The following is a 21,157-nucleotide window of genomic DNA, read 5'->3' as shown; positions in this document are numbered from 1 at the left end:
TTTTCGCTACCGCTAAACAAAGATCTGAGGACATCCCATTACGGGTCACGCCAGAACGACGTTTGACCGACCAATGAAATGACTGACAAGAAATCAACATTGGCCAATCAGATGGCAGCTTTCTCGAGCTTTACGACACTAGTTTCAAACTGGCGACTAAGCTTCGAAACATATTTTGACGTATTCTCGACTAAAAATTTTAAAACTGATAAGAACATTCTGGAATGGCTTATAGATGGCCTAGATTGTATGGATATAATCATAACACCCGTTACTGTCGTTCGGAATACCCCGTGTTAAATATATCGTGGTTGCATGATTAGAAAAAACATTCCGACTGTCACTTTCATGATCTGGTAAGCGACGCTCTGATTGGTTGGATGAAAGATCATTCTGACGTAACCTGTAATGGGATGTCCTCAGATCTTTGTTTAGCGATAGCGAGAACTAAGATCTGATTTTAATGAGATTGCATAAAAAACAGCATTGTCAGCAAACACTTTTCACCTCAATCATGTCAACTGTCATTATTTATACATACATTTAAGTACCATGAGACATCGCTATTACCTTGTCTTTGCTTACCTTAAAATAATATAGGTTGTAACAGGAGGCGAGAGATATAAAACCTAAGGAGGGATGCATAAAACCCCATGTACCCTGAGTGATACTGCTACAATCAATTTATCTTACCGACATGTTTTAATCTGCTATTGTGAAAAAATTGAAACAAATTCAAAATTGTTCGATTGAGCTGAGGTTAACTTGTGCTATGTCACGTGACTTTTATTGACTCGGATAAAGCTTGCAGCTTTTTGCTTTGAAGCGGGGTATAAGTGATTTATTCTCATGGAGGTAGGATAAACTGAGTGTGACACACACAAGCTGGGTGCCAATGTTCACATTATTTTACAAACGTGTGTTTTATGGATAAAATATACACAACCAAACAAAGCCATGATAAGTGCATCTTTCCGAGGCAATGGAGTTAACTGACAATAAAAGTCCAGTTTCCACCCTTGCCGAAAAGGGCTGGAATTATGTAGTTATATTGTGGCTTATATTATATTGTGACTAATAAGTCTATGCATAGTCTAATCAAAATCGACATTCGTAAACTGCCGTGCAGACTTCGGTCGATTGCAGGATTTGCAAAGTAGGTGTACTGTCAATTTATCGTCAACATATATAGAGTCTAATGTGATTTGATGCACTTCACAAAGTAAGACCAGTTTAATTACAATAAAGAACTTGATTATCAATCAGATCATCTTGACTGGACGCCGCAATTTTGTTTGATGCAAATGCAAGTGATATGAGAGGTGAAATCTGATTGATCAATAGGAGGGACAGAACTCATAATAGCCACTGGTGGCGCTACGATCGAGCCCAGAAATTCCAGCCTTGTTTAGCAAGGTTGGATACTGGACTTTTCAAGTCAGTTTACACCCTTGCCTCAGGAAGATGTGATAAGTGAGAAGATGAGTTGAAAACTTCAACTAGCATTCCAAATAACAACCTTGGCAGTGTGTCTTAACACTATTCACTGGTATGTACTTGTGTCCACTCAAACTGTTATCTATCGGCATAACAACATATTCTAAGACAATGTTTTGCCAAAATGAAGCAATACAGGCAAGAACCATAGAATCAAAGTAATCGTCAAAGATTGGGTGTCATACATCAAACAATATGTGATTTCATTCCCATTTTGCTTACAGTAAAAGTGAAAGAAAGTAGCGCTGCAATGTTCTTTAAATTATGATGTCACTGTATTGTAACCTTGTTTTGTGATGTCATAACACTGCATGACAACATGTAATGTTGCTGCATATTAGAAATTGAGGGAAGTACAGTATGTATATGTACATGTTTTAATCCATTTGCTAAAAAATAAGCACACTAACATTCAGAAACTATGTCTTCTAACTGGTGTGGACATATTATCCACATGTGGCAAAATAGTAAGGAAAGGAAGCTGTGATTAATTCTACTTAAAATCTGTAAGTGATTTCCCTACATGCCTCTACAGTAAAGTAGGAATTTGAGGCAGTAGTTAATAATTGTTCCTAGCTCAGCAGAATGCACACTAACCCTTTTTTCAATTAAAAGTTAGATTGAGCTTTATAGCTTTTTCAAAAATGTACCTCAGAAAAAGTTAAATACCCTGTACAGATCAGAGGACACCCTTAATAACCCTAATCATGTCAATCACTATTGTTTGTTTGTTTGCTCTTTAACGCCACACTCAGCAATATTACAGCAATATGACAGAGACCTGAAAAATATTGAATCTGGACCAGACAACCACTGACATCATGAGCATCAATCTACGCAATTGGGAAACGATGACATGCATCAACCAAGTCCATAAGCCTGATCTCCCAATCCCTCTAGTCACCTCTTACGACATGCATGGGTTGCTGAGGACCAATTCTAACCCGCATCTTCTCAGGGCTAATCGCTATTGTTGCATGTTTACATACAGGTATATGAAATGCAGGTGTAATGATTCAATACAGCAATAAGGATGGGTGACTGATAGATACATTTATAGTAATTCAAAAGCCAACAGAACAGGGATGGAGATGGGCCATTATTGGAGACCAAACCATTTGAGGGAAATTACTATCATCATGGCTTTCAATCTGTCACCTGCTTTACAACATGGACATGTGACAGTATAGTATTACCTGGAGAGTACTAATGTCATAAATCTCTTATAAACAGCATAGAAACTATTAGCAACAGCTGCTTCCAACACAGACTGCTACTTAGCCATACCAGCAATGTTCATTACTTAAGTGCATACGGCAGGGAGCACACTCTCAAACGTAACTACTTCTTGAAGTGGGCATTTTGTGATGGATGATCCATTAAATTTTGGAATGATGCCTTTACACTTAGCTACTGGCAGACACAAAGTATCCTGGTATACCTGAATCCATATAGGTATAAAAGGAAGGAGCGGGTGATCGGAGATCAATTTGCAACCTCTTGACGCACACATAATTATTTCAATCAAATTCCATGCACACAACAATAAATGTGTGCAAGTCCATGACAAAACTTTTGACTTTACTAGCTAAAACCTGGCTCTGATAACATTTTCTGTACATTATAATAGTAAATAGACTAATATTAACTGAACCAGGCTTCAAACCAGAGGCTAAGGTCACAGACATTATATATAATGTTTTTAACAATATTTCATGTCCCATTATGATGATTTGTTTGGTTTGTATTCTTAACACTGGCATGTTCAACAAAGCAATATCTTTAATGTCTGATGAGCATTTCTAGTAAATCTACATCAGTAATGCTGTGTAATACTTTAGTTTGTGTTCTGTTTTCTAATAGGGAATGTCTCTACATATTAACATTCATTGTTGTAAAGCCATGTGATGAAGTACGCCAGTTAGTCCTGATATGGCCATGATTACACTATTTCGTATATAAAAAGGGTTCAGTGTATTTATGGCTAAACATGTTAAACAAGTTAATAGTTTTTACACATTTCATTGCTTTCATCAAGACATTCATTCAATGTCTTACATATGTTACTTCGTCAAAATAGTTTCCAAAAGAAATTCAGTTGAAAATCAAGCAAGCCCTTTTATAAAACATGCATGAAATAGCATATCATAATAAATGAGAATTTCTTTGTTAGTCAAAACACTCAGTAATTAAGGCCTGCATTGTTGCATCTTCCCAAGGCAAGGGAGTTAACTGACTAAAAAAGTCCAGTTTCAACCCTTGCCGAACTAGGCTGGTATTATGGAGTTACATTTTGGCTGGACTAACGAGTCTATGCATAGTCCAATCAAAATCGTTCATCGAAATCAAAATCCGGTTTGCAAACTGTCCTGTAAATTTCGGTCGATTGCAGGATTTGCAAATCATGTGCACCGCCAACTTGTTGTCAACAGATATTTTCCAAATCTTTTCATATTTTTAATCAAGGTGCTCATGCATTGCGCGACATTGACCTTGATAATCAATCAGATCTTCTTGACTAGGCGCCACTGTTTTGTTTCAAGCAAATGCAAGTGATACAAGAGGTGGAATCTGATTGGTCCAAAGGAGAGGCTCAGAAGGGACATAACTCGTAATAGCCACTGGTGGCGCTATGATAGAGCCCAGGAATTCCAGCCTAGTTCAGCAAGGGTGGAAACTGGACTTTTAAAGTCAGTTAACTCCCTTGCCTCGGAAAGATTGGATTGTTGTTCACACATGCCCTTCTGTCAAAACAGACACCATTGTTTCTCCAAAAGAATTGTTAGTCCAAAAGACTTAATTATGAAATGAGTGTGAGTGAGTGAGTGAGTGAATGAATGTCTTAAATCCAGCAGTATTATAACTTTGTTACGACATTGTGTTTACTTAGTGAATGTCAAAACTTCCAGATAAACCAGTGGTTGATAGTATAAACAACTAGCCATGTAGTAAGTGCATGACACAATCAGCCAGATCATGCATGTGACACATTGTTCCGAGACCACATAATCCCTGTTCCAAATCTGCTATTGTTAGAAGCATAGGGAATTGTGCCTCTCTTCGGGGATTAAACCAACATGCCAAAGTCCTATACATTTACGACTGCATGTTGTAGTTTTCCATCAGCATTATCAGTATATCAATTGTCCATGACAGCAATGAACATTAAGAAAGTAGTTCTGATGACACTAGAGATTCATGACTCTAGCATGACTGGGTCAGACTGACATACACCTTGTACAGTCAGCTGGTTAGTCATAGTGAGAGTTTGTGAAAGAAGACATCTTTGTAAGATCATCTTCATATTACATTACTCAATTATTCTCTATTTACATAATGACACGGAATAGCATGTAGATGTATATATTAGAAGGCACAATAAATCGCTCTGGTGAATTGTATAAATTAATTTAAGCCACAAACAAAATGAATAAAGTATTTCACATGTTTACTTGCCATGTATTCATATATAATTATTTATGAAATAGCATCTGATGAACATGATGAAAGGTAAGCACATAAAACAAACTGTCCACATTACTCAGCAGAACAGTTCTTTAGGGATTTCTGAGTTTTCTTTGTTCACAAAATCAGTCATCTGTGTCAGCATGGTCACTTATGACAAACCTATTGCACTTAGGTTCATATACATCCTCATAAATCTCTTCATATACCATGCAATGATGTATACTGGCCTTTATGCAAATTAAAATACACTTAGCATTTATATCGAGATATCAACCAGCTTGTCTGCTTTCATATATTTATCATTTTTACCCCTTTACACGTAAAAAGTATATTGAACATAAACAGTTATATAAACCAATCTAAATTTGACGAAGTGTGAATTTATGCAATTAACAGTATGGACATAACTGCTGGCAAGAGGCAACCAAAATACAAGACAAAATTAAGACATATGCTGCTTTTCTTATATGAAAATAACAGTATATATTCCATCTATCAACTTGGTATTGATAATTACATTATTTACCATGTCTATCAACAAAAAAATCATGACATATTGACAATATGTCAGTATCTGTGCCATAACACTATTTTCTTATCTTCCTGACACTGCATAACTTTGAAACAAGAACATAAATCACATTTTCGAATGATGATTAATTATAATCACGTTGAGTACAAAACTCGTGTTTGGCGAATAATCGTGGAAACAAAGAGAATATATTATACAGTTCTCCGCAAGAGCCATGACACAAAAGTAAACAAACGAAGCTAAAGGTCGAGTACGGTGTGGGACGATTCTTGTGATTACTGTCATCTACATTGGTTGTACGAGTGACAAAAAATGTGATATGACTTGACATAAAATAAGCAAAACTGCCCTTGATAGTTTTCTCATTATCTTACCTCGACATCTAAATTTAGCTCTTTGATGACACCTTTTCCACTGTACAAATCAACGCTCAGCTGATCCAAAGACAGCTTTTCTTTCAAGAAATGGCCAACATATCTTTGGAGAAGATATCTACATGCTCTCTTTTTCCAAGACTCGGGAATTAATTTGTACCAAGGCATCTTGATTCCCTGGCAAGCGCTGTACAGTTATGATGAAAACAAAGTACAGTCTCACGAACCAAAACAAAACTACGCCATTTTCCTTGTAACGGTACTAGCGCGAGTCTTTCTAAGGGAGATAACTTTTTAGATTGTCGACCACACGCGAGTATGCTGAGCGCGAAATTTAAAATTCAGAACGTATCTTCAACATTGTATCCAGTTTTTACTGCCTTGAAATTATTTTTTTTCTCAGCAAATTTATTCGTTATAAATTCAAAGGAAAATTACACTGGGATTATATACATTTAATGGTAACTGAAATTTAATATTGATTATAATGACATGACATATAGGCCAATATTCAGAAAAAAAACTGCTTTTCAACTAGGACATTGTGATGACATTTTAATGTGTTTTGGGATGAAAAGGAAAGTCAATACTCAAATCGCCAAAACGACAGAAAAAGAATGAATAGAAAGCTCGAAAGTTTGAATAAACGAGAGAAAACCACAGAGGAAAGATCGCCTACATGTTATCCTAGCTGTATTTATCTTATGTATTTTTCTCTAAGCAATTTCTGGTTGTGCACTCTCCATTTTCAAAATCACGGATCCGTTCCTGTGCCGGATCTATTTGCACAGCGCCAAGTAATATATGCCACAGATTGTCTCCTTTTTAAATATGGTCCTGCACTTTTAATTTAACGTGGATTCGTTAATTTCGTTTGACAACACGCACGCACGCACGCACTGTTGATGAACATGGTAAGTACAAAGCATACTATCATTGGAAGGGCTGTTGTGATATAACTGTCATTTAAAAATATTTTTTAAACCTGTTTAACCCACTCAGCCACCAAGGCTTCCACGAGATGGGAATACCGACAACTCTGACAAGCGTACATTTTGTACTATTTTGTTAAAAGACTCTTTGCTTTTAGAGCATGTTGTAAACATCATGAATGAAAATGAATGAAAATAGAGAACATGCTCTGTTGATATACACAATTTGAGGATGTAACTATATGTCATGAAAATAAAGCAATTGTTTTTATGTAATTGTATTTTTTGTGTTTAGTCTTCTACATGGTCTGTTGCATTGGAAAGGTGTCAGCCTGTGGATTAGTAATCCACTCAACCGTGACCTATGTGATTGTAAGCTGTGGGGTGTGGGGTCTAGTGGGGTCTCTGACGGTAACCTCCCAAAACCCCTACATCCCATTTCCCCTACAGCTTAAGACAACAAAGTTCACCGTCCATGGCACTGCTAATCCCTAGTCTGTTACCTATTTCATATAATGGAACAACCCAAGAAACACGAATAGATTGAGATAAATATTTAATTACGATATTATTCAAAATTCATAATACATTATAATAAAATGTTCATTTTTCAAAATTCATAAAACATTATAATAAAATGTTCATTTTTCAAAATTCATAATACATTATAACAAAACAGGCATCTTTCATTACATTTACATTAATTCTTTTTTTTTAAAAACTTTCCTTTAAGTCCCCTAATCCCCTAAAGCTCTACCCCTTTCATTTCTACTACCTCTACTCCAGACCTTAATCTCTCCTTTAGGTGAGTTCATAATGCCAGACAGGTAAATGCCGCGTGTTGTTTTAACTAATTGTAGGGGAAATGGGATGTAGGGGTTTTGGGAGATAACCTCTCTGACAAATGGGGAGCCACCGTGTGCACGAACAGGTGGTACAGCCATCAGTTGGGTCATACCCATTTGTCCTACTTACATTTGGTGTACAGCAAAGTGGAGCTGACTTAAAACAAACGTCTGAGAATACCCTTAGAAGCTGAATGGATTAGTCCACTGTTTTGAAAGACAGGTAAGGCCCATTAAACCCATACCCTTAATCCACACGATGCGCACACTGTTTGACAGAATTTGAGTTTGAATAAGCCAATTAATATTTCAATAAAGACAAGGAGTTTTAAAATCATACCTAACGATTTTAAATAAATTGCTTTGTTGTTAAAATATTTTTTTTTTTTTAAAAGCAAAGGAGTTAAGTACAGTAAAATACGTTTATAGCGAACACGCTTATAACGAACTGACGTATATAACGAACTGATTTTTATGTCCCGACTATTTGCAAAAGTGAAGCTGTATATATGCTTATAACGAACTACGGTTATAACAAACTAAAGTTAGTGGTCCTTTTGAGGTCGTTATAACCGTAGTATTATACTGAGTGAAGACAAGAAGTTAACAGAAACTTTATTGAGTTTACTCATTTAGGTTGGGAAATCACAAAGTAATAGGGTCGTAATGATATTGTTGTATATAAGGAAATGTGGTGCGGTCTCCTTGACATCTCTCTCGTGAACATGGCAGGGATGGGGGAGGTGAAGTATGTTACATCTAGGCGGGGTACACCACAGGTGCTATTTCATGGACAGCTCGACAATAAGAATTCCACAAAGGAACACTGCATCCATTCGAAGTGTGTTGTTAAACAATGCGGAGACCTACTGTAGGGTTTTTAACAGCTTGGTCACAGAGGCGCAGCAGAAACTGAACAGAAACCTTTCTCCACCCAGCCATTCGACGATACATTGCGACTGTAGCTGATCTGTGAGCTGTGGATGTGCTCTTGTGATAAACTGACTGATCTGACTGTTTTAATTACATATATCCTCACGTCATACATTGTGTTTTGTCATAGTGGATAGGGACGGTGGGGTAGCCTAGTGGTTAAAGCGTTCGCTAAAAGCGGCGTAAAACTATACTCACTCACTTACTCATGGTGGATCCCGGTGGGGATTACGGGTTAGAACTATAGTCCCGAGCAACACGTGCTTGTAGACTCCAGGATCGGGTGGTCAGGCTCGATTTGTGATAAGCTGATTGCATGTCAGTGTGCCCCGACAGCGTGGATTGTTGCTCATAATATCAATCACTGGTTTGCCATATCTCGATTACAGATCTCTGTCAAATGATTGGAATAGTGTTGGCGTTCCAAAAATAGTTTGAGCTAGTTGAACAGTCAGGGTGGCCCTTGAAAATGTAGACTTTTAAATCCAACTACACCCTGAAGTGCACAGTAAATGACTTCGCATGACTTCTTTACTGTCCCGTGTTTTTTTTCAAAATGAAAAAAACAGAATAACTACAAATATACATAACTACGTATGTCTTTCTTAAAGTGTGTTTGCATTTATTCGACACGCCGCACTCAGCAATGCACTCAGCAATATTCCAAATATATGACGGCGGTTTAAAAAGGGCATGCAATGTTAAAAGACAGGTCTGAAATGCTCTAATTGAATTCCATCGCGAGTAATGGAAACTGACCCTTCGAAAAGTCGCATAAACAAGAGATCACCTTGACTGTTTCTTGTCGGTGTTTATTCCGGTGACTCTTCCCTGAGTGAGTGAATGTTATTTAACGCCGCAGTCAACAGTAATCCACGTGTATAAAGGCGGTCCGTGGGTGGAGTGTGGGCCGGAAGGCGGCGGGGTCTTCCTGAGCAACTACCAACGCTGTCGGTGCACGATGCCACGCAGCCAGGTCTCTGTAAGTAATGTAAGTGCAAAGACTTTGGTAACGTTCATTCTTTAACACACCATCGGTAATCCAGGATATTAATATATACAAACTCCCAGGCAAAGGAAAGTATACACTTGAAAATTAGTTTTAACCAAAAAATTACAAAAGTTATCAAAACGTTACTAGGCTGAAAACAGTCGGCGAGACACTGGACACAGGCCCAAAAAACTGAGATACCCAGATCTTGAGGCATACCCGTATATCACCATCAATAACCTTTTCTTGTTTGTTTCATTTTTAGTCACCATCAAACATGGGTGTATATTTTCCTTTGCCAGAGACCGCCTCCGTGGTCTAGTGGTAGAGCGTCCGCCCGGAGAGCGGAAGGTCCAAGGTTCGATCCCCGACCGCATCATACCAAAAGACGTTAAAAGATGGTACTTGTTGTTACCCTGTCTGGCGCTCGGCATGAAGGGGCTAAAACAAGGACTGGTCGGCTCGGAGTCAGTATACGGTGTCTGAGTGGGGTATTCATGTTAAACTGCGGCATGGTATCTCAGTGTGCTAGCACTATAAATCGGCATCAGTCCGGACTAGTACACACAAACACACACACGTACATGCACGTCGCTATATAAGTGCAATAATCTTGGACGCGACGTTAAACCCCATTTCAACTCACATCACCTCTTTTGCAAGATCCATTCGTTACCATACTGTGCCCAATTCGAAATGGGACGACGCTGAAAATATATAGTACTCATGAACGAGAGTAATTCTGTGCTGTGTTAGGGTAGGAGTGTTGGGGCTGGTGACGTCATTTCCGAAACGAAGATACTAGGCGAATGGGTCCATATCCTGTCTTTCAACAAATACTTACTCATTTATCGCAGAGCTAAGGGTTTTTTTATGGAACAGATTCTGGGTCAAACATGAATAGTCGGTAAGCATGGGCCACCGGGAACCTGTCTCAGAATCCCTGGGGATTAAACAATATTTACTCACTCATGCACATGGGTTTATGCTCGCGTGCTTAGATGTTATAATCCCCACCGGTTGTATTTCGTGTCGAATAAGTGTTCATTGTCGATTAACAATACACCACCAGCGCCTTTGATCTTGCCACCTGCCTCATTGAAATGAATATCCCCTCGTGAATGAACCAATTGAACAGCTGGCTTTTATCGTTTATCATTTTCTTGGTGGAAGTTGCTGCGAGCATTGATATTCAAGTACTTTCTGCATAAATAGTAAGGTAAAAATATAAAAAATGTAATGATTTGAACAAGAAATGTCATCATACGGAGAAACACACATGCCAAGTTCAGCTCTCGGTCAATTTCATGGAAGAAGTTAATCATATTTACAGAAATGAACATGTATTTTGAGAGAACGCAATTGCATGGTCAGAACAGGTTAAAAAATGTATTTTTCTAAAGAAAAAACAAACTGTGCCTTGAATCCCACAATAAACTAAACAATTACCAAATTTCATTACGTTCAGTACCAAATTGCTTTTTTCAATATGGCTGCCAAATGAACAATTTCAGATGTCATCAAGTGAACAGGAAGTACAGCTTCATTGGTACAGCGGTTTCTATGGAAATAATGTCTAAAGTGCGAGGAAATTTTGAGAGAATTAACGAGCATGGCTATCTGCATTGAATCCCATTATTAACAACTCATATACACAATTTAATTTAAGGATTAACTGTGGATTATTTTCGGTTCATTGAGGTATAGATCGAAAAACCGATGTGTAAACTGTATGAATGCGCGTAGTGGATTCTTACAAAAGTTTGCACCTGATGCTATTTATCGTCTCAGAGAGAACCAGCCCGCGTTTGGGCTACTTGGAACTACACCTACAGGTTACAGGATTCTGTGTTGTTTATTGTCGCTTTCATCACTTTTCCAACTGCACGAATGAGACCTGTAAATAATCGACTATAGACCAGACTAACCAGTGATTGATATGAACGTTCCACATCATTGAGGTACGCTGACACACCGTCAACCAAGTCACCGAGCCTGACCACCGTTCTACTATGTCCATGAAATGGTCGATTGATTGGAAAACGGCAACCAAAAAAAAGTGCGACGTTTCATCATGAATGATTACGCCGGAAACAATGGAAATGAGACGGACGGAAATATGCACACACATAGGCCCATTCCAATATCCACCCATGATCCAGAGACAGGGGAGTTATGACTACAAAAGTCCAGTTTCCACCCTTGCCGAACTACGCTGGAATTTTGTGGATCGGTCGTAGTGCCACCAGTGGCTTCTATGAGTTATGTCCCTTCTATTGACCAACCCGATTCCATCACTAACATCACTTGCATTTGCTTCAAACAAAAAGGACGGCGGCCAGTCAAGACGATCTGAACGATAATCAGAGTCTTTATTGTCATAAAACGGGTCTTACCTCGCGAAGTACATCAAATCATTTGATCACCTTGATAAAAAATATGAAACGATCAGGAAAATATCTGTCGACGCCCAGATGATGGTACATAAGCTTTGCAAATCCTGCAGTCAACCGAAATCTGCACGTTGAAAACCATGGTGTTTGCGAACAGGATGATTTGATTTGACTATGAATAGGCTCGTTAATCCAGCCAAAATGTAAAAACGGAATTCCAGCCTAGATCGGCATGAGTGGAAACTGGACTTTTGCTGTCAGTTAGCGCCCTTGCCTCGGGAAGATGTTCTGGACCCGTTTGATAATTCAGCTTCCCTAAGTATCACCAGAAAATGGAAAGCATGAATGCTCAACATTGCTCTTGTAAATCAGCCTTTAACTCCAAGTTTGGAAAAAGAATTGTTTGCTACGCTTATGTACTATTTTTTTTCTTCTTTGGCGCTAAACAGTTGAAATTCCTAACTAAGAGAGCCATTTTAAAAAAACAAAACTTATTATGCACAGTGCTCTTTACACAGCTGTATGTTTTAAGAAAAAGAGCACTATCCACAAGAACATGCGAAACTTTCTTTCATCTCTTACAAATAAAAATTGCAAGGTTATAAATTGTAGGTTGTAATAAGTAGATGGGCCCATTCAGTTTGTCACATTAACCAGTTGTTTCTTTTACTATGGTACGTCCTTTTGTTAGCATATGTTGTTTACTGAAACTCAAGTATGCATGTCCTCACATATACTGATTGAGTATGATCTAATGTCACTGTTGGCACACTTCAAGAACAGGTTTCACCAATTGTAGCCATGTGAATTTTAAATTGGACCTGAGTGTTTAATGTGACAGCTGAGGGAATGAGTTGGCTCTAATGCAGCCTTCTTCCCAACACTATTTCAGTCGTCTCAAACAGGGTCAGCTTAATGTGGGAGGGAAGTTCGAAATAATAACAATCCATCAATTCTCATCAGGAAAAATCTTAGATTCAATGACCCTTCAAGTCTAAAGGAGTAACTCCCCAGGGAACAGAAGCACCTTAAATGACTTAACATTTAGCATGAGCCATCACCTTATCATAAGGCTACCATCTCCCCTGACAAATTTCAGTATTTAGTAGTGTTGGTAATCATGACATTAATATAGACCACTAACCACTTGCGGAAAAAGTGTATGACAAATCATATTTTGTATACATTTAAAAAATAATTTTTATTGCAGAATTAAATAAAAATACATCCAAACTTTTCATATGCCAAACTTTCTTATACAGCTAGTTAAGTCAATTCCGGACTGATCCCTGTACTCCAAATTGATGTTGTAGGATATGATTTATGCAAACTCCACTAGTTGGTGCTGTAGGTTATTGATAAGGACAATCATATCAAAACACATAATGTAGTGTTTCAACAAAATTTAGGCTGGACAAGAGCAGATGGTTGGAGGAGGGATGACTTCCCAGAACATCGGTGCTGCATCAAAGCCTGATCTGAGTCACTCCTCAATGAATCACAGTAAAAAACAGTTTCAATGGGTTTATTATCCATTTCCATTACAAACAAAATATTACATAGTATCATTTAGCAAAAGATAAACATAGCTTCTTCACCGTGATAAAAAAACATTTCCTTTTCCTTTATCTGGATGAATTATGAATCCAGTACTATAACAGACCAAAGACGTTAATTCTTTTAAAATGTCAGTTGATTAGCACTGACTTGAAAACAAACCATTGTGGCTTAGTCCATAACATGAAATTGAACAGTGCTGGGGCATGTTGAGCAGGTACTCTGCCTCAAGCAGCACTTCTGTACATGATGATATGCAGCAACTGAATGTCTACTTGGATGGCCCAGCTGGCAAGGGAGATCACTCCTGCATCAAAGTGGAGGTAACTCCGTGACAAGCTGATGAGTGGTGAACCTGGCACTTGCACACAAAGTCAGATCAAGATATAGATGTTGGTGCTTTCATTAGACAATCATTTCTAACTCCCTGGCATATTCTATCGTCTGTTCAGCTAGTAATTTTGCAGGAATAACTTCATCTGTGTCTTTCGTGTCATGAGTAAAACTGAAAAAGTTGTCTGGTCCAACAGTCCACTTACGCTGAAACAAATATGAAATGTGAATAAATAAACACTAACAACAGGAGAAAATGTGTTACAATATATATAAAGGTTTCATCTCTTTCCTTATCATTTACTCCTTGTCATTTTTTTAGAATAGCGTTATCTCCACTAAAACATCAATCCTAATTGTCCCTATACTGGAAAGGGGGGGGGGGGGGGAGGAAGGGGAGAGAGAGGGAGGGAGAGACAATGTCATGAGGTACATCTACCTGTATCGGGGGAGATAACATAAGGAGGTACATCTACCTGTATGGGGGGAGACAATGTAATGACGTACATCTACCTGTGTTGAGGAGACAAAGTAATGAGGTACAATTACCTGTGTGGCATACTCCTTCATGGGTTTTTGTGACTCAAAGAACAACATGCGACCAGCCTCAGTCAGTGCAATCCTCTCATATGCCTTCTCAATGCATCCAGCGATTTCATCCCTGAAAGTTGAACAACAATCACTCATATAACAGCTTTCCTTGAAAAAGTCACTCATTTACTTCAATGGTAATAATAAACATCAACTACTCAAATTTTAACACCACGTAATGGTTGATCTCATCTTTCTTTCATCAAAACACATCATTACAGTCATAAATGGCAGTCTGTGACTTTGGCCACTAGTCCGCTGAAGTCTGAGTCTAGCAAAAAGTCTTTAGGTCTGGGAAGGTTTGCTTACAGAACTCCATACATTGAAAATGACGTAAAGTGTCAGGTTTGAGACTAAACTTTTTGGGCACAGAGTGAGTGAGTTTGGTTTTACGCTGCTTTTAGCAATATTCCAGCAATATCACGACGGGGGACACCCGAAATGGGCTTCACACATTGTACCCATGTCGGGAATCGAACCCGGGTCTTCGGCGTGACGAGCGAACGCTTTAACCATTAGGCTACCCGACCGCCCCTTTGGGCACAGATTGAAATGGTATTGAAATAGTGTGTCGATTGTGGTATCTCACAAGCAAATCTAATCTCTGTGTACAACTTTACAAAAAGTATACTACACAAAAGAAGTTGAGGACCACGCGATTCATTTATATTGCTATAGTTAATGTGTCATGCCATATTAACTACAACAACATGAAAGGATTGGGCGGTCCTTAACTTCTCTGGAGTAGTAGAAGACAAACATGAGAACTACACATAGCTGGTACACACCTAATTGTATTCAGTAATATATCTATGAAGAAGTTGTAGTTTTCAGCTGGAACATTTCCTCTTGCTAAGAATACCTGGGGGAAAAGATACAATCATAGTTCAATAAACAACACAAACAAAGGGTAGTATACTTCACAGTGAAAACATGCAATAAGAAATGAGGTGAAATTAACATTGTGTTCAAAATTACTGCACTCATACAGCGTCAGGCATGCACGTGTGTGTGTGGCTGCTTGTGCTAGGCCAGACGAATGTAGTTTTATAGTGCTAGCCCACTGAGATATCATGCTGCAGTTTAACATAGATATCCCACTCAGACACAGTATACTGACTTCGAGCCAGCCAGTCCTTGTTTAATGCCCTAAATCCCAAGCACCAGGCAGGGTAACAACAAGTACCGTCTTTTAACGTCTTTTGGTATGACGCGTCTGGGGATCGAACCACCAACTTTCTGCTCTCCAGGGACATGCTCTATACACAAGACCACAGAGGCGGTCCACGTGCAATAGGAACTATAATTGATATACAATGGCATTTCTATTTGACAATTGTGCATGGACCACAAATAGCCCAAAACAAAGACATATAAGTTGGGATATAACCCCATAAATTCCCTGCAATTATCATTCTAACAGCTGATTGAAAGGTTCAAATATAGTTAGTCACTTACACCACGGTCAGTAACAATACAGCTATATGACAGTGGCCAGACAAACCAGTGACTGATATTATGAGCATCGCCCAACTTATTAAGTAGCAGCCTCTTATGACAAGCATAGATTCCCAGGGGCCGGAGCCCCACCAGAAGGTGAGTGAGTGGGTTGGGTTTAATGCCGCTTTAAACAGTATTCCAGTTATATCACGGCGTGTCAGCTTAATGTGGGAGGAAAGCCCCGAGTGATGCAGGTCTCAGACGTTTACCACTTTGGTGAAACCCACGAGCACGGGTATGGTGCTGACAAACCTAGAAACATAATCAGGGCGAACCAGGATTCGAACCCACAATCATAGGTTTCTGGCGTGCCAAAGGGACGCAACTCTGCACAGCGAATCGCGTCGCCTTAGACGACTGGGCCACCCGTGCCCCCCCACCAGAAGGTACATGACCCACCTTGTTATAACTGCCTTCCATGAGGTACTGCTCCATGGACACCGGGTGTTTGATGTATATATTTGTCTGGATTTCCTTCACTGGTAATAACTCAAGTTCCTGCAAAAATGAAGAACATCCATACGTATATATGGTATTTGTGGTTTACATAACTCTCATTATAGACAACAGAAACAATTAACACACCTAGTAGAGAGTATAATCACTCATGATGTACTGTATAATGAAGAAATGTTACGTCGCTTGTAATAAGTAAATTATTTATGAACTAAACCATATAAACAACTTCATAATAGCTTACTTCCGGTCCTGGATCCTAGATATCTGCTCTAATTGTCTCTAAACAAGTGATTGCAGAAAGAAAGAAATGCACACAAAGTCAAACTAATATAACTGACGCTTACTGTGTGAAATTCTGCTAATCTGTTTTGAGAAAGTAGACAGAGCAGGTTGAGGCCCAGCAACTGGTATTTGTAAGTAGACTCTGGCAAATTGTCTCTGGAACAGAAGATGACAGCATTAGCATACGCTATCAACTTAACACATTAACACTCACCAGAACTTAATTCAGCAACTTATTCTGAGAAAAACAAAGCTGAACTTGCAAAGGGATTTCAATTCATATCGGGTAGCCTAGTGGTTAAAGCGTTCACTCGTCACGCCGAAGACCCAGGTTCGATTCCCGACATGGGTACAATGTGTGAAGCCCATTTCTGGTGTCCCCCGCCGTGATATTGCTGGAATATTGCTAAAAGCGGCGTAAAACCATATTCACTCACTCACTCACTCAATTCATATCAATATGTTACAAACGCCTTAAACTTAAGGAGTTGAAAGTTTGTCCAACATCACTGGTTCATTGGTGTTGTATTTGGAGGACTCACTTGTAATCCATGTAGTAACACTTCAGCTGTGCCATGTAGCGCTCGAACGATGGAATGTCTCTTTTAGCGATCGCCCATTGTGCACCAATTTCAAGAATATCACCTGAAATACCATGTAGACCAATTGCATATGAAGTACATGTCAACATATTGCTACAGAGTAGCTTAAAGAGGAAGTGAAGGACTCAAAAAACAAATGCCATTTTGTTGCAAACATCAGTTTTCTTCGATGCATTTAATCAATTTCCAAGGGAGTAAAATGCATGGTACATCTCTTGAAGAAAGTATGCCATTTTAAGGGTATTGTTATATGTTATCATTATAAGGACTAGTGGACAAAACATGTTAGTTTCTACCGCTGGATATATTATATAATAGGTAAGCACGGGAAACAAGTCTGCATATCAGCCAATGAAAACATGTGCTGCGCCAGAAAATTCAGGCCACATCCCCCAATAGGTTTTGGAGGTTGATAAAAGAGCATGGGATTTCAGCACTGTCACTTGGACATGTTAAAATTTCTACTAATCCTTAAAATACCTTGGTATTGGGCAGTTTTGCAAAGACTACAGGACTAGTGACACTTCTGGCACCAATATCTTGTTATTCTTGGCAGCTATACAAATAACAAGTATTCTGTTTCTGCCATTTCTAGTAATTCTATAACAAAAGCAACATTGCATACATTGCTGAATGTGTGAAACATACCCTTTAACTTTTAATAAATTTGTAACTAGCTTCTTATGACTAGCATCCTGTTTAGGTAAAAGAAATCATCTGCAAGCCCTTGGACCTATTCCACACAATGAATGCCTGTCTGGCATTTTCAGTGTTGTTACTAATAACACATAAGTGGACCTAAGTTGTGGACATGGCAATTAAACAGATGATCAGACAGAAAAAGTTCTGTAATGCAATTAAAAAATATGAGGCAGAAGCAGGCAGACTATGTACCTGCCTGATGGTTGAAATTATGCAGGGCATCGAACACCGGGATCTCCTTTTCACCTCGGCCAGGGGAACTCCCCTAGATTTTCGTTAGGTGGGTGATTTTGCCCGTCATTTTTCATTGTTTGTTTTACCACATTTCTGTTTTTTTCGAAATTTACTTTGGTCAAGCATTTGTGATTTAGTATGCCATAAAGTATTCAAATCTGCAAAGTTGCTATGTTGAGTTTACTTGTCCTTTATGAAAACCTGCATTACTGTAATTTACACATGCTACTCAATAAACAATATTGTTGTATATTGTTGTTGAGCCTAACTACCATAGCCTCATCCAGTTTGTAATATGTTGAAAATGTTGGAAGAAAAAACAAATTGGTAGGGATTCTGCCCGTAACTCCTGCCTCAAAATGTTCAAAAGTCATTAACCATGTTAACCCCTGGCTAGAAGTATTAAAATATTATTTATAAAGGGTAATGTTGAAACAGGGGTTATGTGTGGAACTATTTCCAACTATTTCTATTTTAGCTCCATCACCATAGACCAACTAAAAAACTCAAGAAACTACAAATAAGCATCAACACTGTTATCTGAACAAATAAAGTCATTAATTCAGCTTTAATTCATCTCATCTAAAAACAAATCTCAATTGCGACTTTAGAATTGAGAAGAAACTGGTAACATAATTCATATAATGAATGCAATAGTTTCCACCACTCATTTTCTTTTGAGGTTTCATTTATACATGACAGTGTGGAGGATTATTAACTTACGAGCAATAAGAAGTTCTTGTTTTGATGGATTTGATTCATCTGTAGGCAAAAACGTCACACTAGTGAGTGCAATCTGAAAATTAACAATGTCAATGTTTATTCAAGCATATATCAATACATACAAAAGCAACAAGAAAAACATTTTTTATTGGAATAACTTTGTAACTAGTGAAGATCAAAATGCCACACACCCATTACATGTATATCTCCTTACAGGTCACATGGTTCATATCTGGCATATTGTTTATATTTAATAAAATAAATGAAAAATGGGAAATTAGTATTACCTTCTAATTAAAATGAGCGAACATAAAATTAGGTGCAGTCGTTAGCATGCTATATCAGTATATATAATAGGCATGATAGACGGGTGTTCAGGGGTTGTCACCTGCCAGCTAATCTATTACTCACTTGAGTAAATCTTAATTTTCGGAACTTTTCTAGGATATACTGACTTTCTTGGCTTAAGGTCAAAAGGGATATGAAGATTGTGTTGTTCAATATTGCTACGCAAATCTACACTCTGGTTTCACATAAAACACGTACCCCATATATGTAAGCAGAGAACACAGGGGATACATATTATATCCCTATTAAAGTATTATATTTACTGACCAATAACGAGTTCCTGTGGCATAAACATGGCGTGTGCATACTGCTATCACTGCAAACCGAATTCTTCTTAAACCCAAAAGAGAGGAGAAAATTGGCCAATGTTTCAATAGTAAAACTTATTCTGACTTCTACTAGATCTAGATGTTTTTGTATGAAAGTCTACCATGTATCACTTACTAATACGTTAACAAAATGGAAATGACAAAGCAAATCAGTGGTTGAATCGGTCTTGTTTGGGGACTGATATAGAGACAACGAAACAGCTTTGACTAAATGTCGATGGGAAAATCGAAAGACGATACCTTCAGCTTTGCTAAAAATTCGCCACATCTATCAAGATTTGGTGGTTTGCGATCAAATTCACGCTTCAAATTCTGATACATTCCAACGATTTCCTTCAAGGAAGACATGTTTGTCGTGTTTGCAGGAACGTGCTTCAGTTTGGAAATGAATCTGATTGGATGAAAATAGGAATCACCTTCCCTGGACAACTATTTTTCTTTATGATTGTCGTCTGCTAGAGACTTTTATATACAATTACATTAAATGTATTAATTTTTACCTTATCATTGAATACATGATTAGGTTAACACAATAATAATACATTGCATCAGTATATGTTGTGTCTTAAAACACCTCTGATTATTCCTTCGGCATATCAATTCAAAACCATCCAATGGAGTATAAATCAGATAAATTCCATCGTAAATGGTGTATTGGTCTGCGCACTTGGTTAAATGAACTTGACTGATTGCATGATGGTTTCTTGTTGTTCTTTAGTTCAACCAATTACTATAAATCCGTGATCAGAAGTCGAGTTTATATGAGGAATTAGGTTGAAACCAATCCGTGAAGATCCGGGTGAGATCCGGTCTTAAACAACCTTGTAAGAGGCGACTAAGGGGATCGGGTGGTCAGGCTCGCTGACTTGGTTGATGCATGTCATTGTTTTTAAGTTGCATAGCCATGCCAATGATGTCAATCACAGGATTGTCTGGTCCAGACTCAATTATGTACAGGCCGTCGCCATATAGCTGGAATATTGTGCGGCGTTAAACAACAAACAAGAAGCAAAAAAAGGTTGAACCTCATGAAAATCAAAATAAACTGGTCTCAATGATTACAGTGCTTGGATAACAATCATTTCACTTTCACATTCGCACTGTTGAGAGTACAGTTTTACATGGCGTAAAAATAACACAAGCTGACCTGGAATGCAAATCTCGTCTGCTGCTTTTGCGCTTTCAGGTTGATTGCAAGTGTTTACGAATAAGTATGAATAAAAAATAAATAAACACTGTTGTATACACTGCATTTGACACCTCTTGTACCAGAGACTAGGTAACTGGGTGCCGTTCTACCCTGTACCCGGTAACCGGTACAGTAAATAAATCCAGTTCACTTCTAAAACATTTCATGTGCGTTACATATATGGGTGTGTCAACTTGACAAAGACCGTCTACGTGGCGTCTCTGGAGCGTCTGTCCAGAGAGCGGAAGGTTGGTGAATGGGTCCCAATACCAAAAGACGTTAATATATGGTACTTGTTGTTACCCTGTCTGGCGCTCGGCATTACGTGGACACGCACGCACAC

General features: G+C 38.4%; 2 protein-coding genes across 3 annotated transcripts in view; both read right to left on the bottom strand.

The window, feature by feature from the left end:
* Positions 1-6,125, bottom strand: part of LOC124131891 (autophagy-related protein 2 homolog A-like) — an 81,632-nt gene extending 75,507 nt beyond the window's left edge. For both annotated transcript variants that reach the window (XM_046495402.2, XM_046495403.2), the window contains exon 1: positions 5,872-6,125. In XM_046495402.2, coding sequence (XP_046351358.1) covers positions 5,872-6,039 — 168 coding nt within the window. In that variant the 5' untranslated portion in view covers positions 6,040-6,125. The remainder of the gene's footprint in view (positions 1-5,871) is intronic.
* A 7,349-nt stretch (positions 6,126-13,474) lies between these two features.
* LOC124131893 (26S proteasome non-ATPase regulatory subunit 8-like) lies at positions 13,475-20,016 on the bottom strand. The gene is made up of 8 exons (XM_046495406.1): positions 19,866-20,016; positions 18,949-19,021; positions 17,230-17,332; positions 16,750-16,843; positions 16,346-16,444; positions 15,235-15,308; positions 14,405-14,516; positions 13,475-14,062 (listed from the first exon to the last, which is right to left on the bottom strand). Exons 1-8 carry the CDS (start codon positions 19,971-19,973, stop codon positions 13,928-13,930), a joined length of 798 nt encoding a protein of 265 aa, XP_046351362.1. The 5' UTR covers positions 19,974-20,016; the 3' UTR covers positions 13,475-13,927.
* Between the last annotated feature and the right edge of the window lie 1,141 nt (positions 20,017-21,157).

This window comes from Haliotis rufescens, unplaced genomic scaffold (genome assembly GCF_023055435.1).
Source record: "Haliotis rufescens isolate VD_foot unplaced genomic scaffold, xgHalRufe1.0.p SCAF_3, whole genome shotgun sequence".
NCBI classification, from domain to species: domain Eukaryota; kingdom Metazoa; phylum Mollusca; class Gastropoda; order Lepetellida; family Haliotidae; genus Haliotis; species Haliotis rufescens.
The sequence above is the reverse complement of the archived record's forward strand: the minus strand, read 5'-3'. Positions and strand labels throughout refer to the sequence as shown.

Excerpts from the sequence above, each read along its gene's own strand:
- LOC124131893 (XM_046495406.1), bottom strand. The coding sequence starts at position 19,973 with ATGTCTTCCTTGAAGGAAATCGTTGGAATGTATCAGAATTTGAAGCGT. Across the intron at positions 19,022-19,865 it reads AATTTTTAGCAAAGCTGAAG|ATTGCACTCACTAGTGTGAC; the intron begins GTATCGTCTTTC and ends GTTAATTTTCAG. Across the intron at positions 15,309-16,345 it reads TGGAAGGCAGTTATAACAAG|GTATTCTTAGCAAGAGGAAA; the intron begins GTGGGTCATGTA and ends CTTTTCCCCCAG.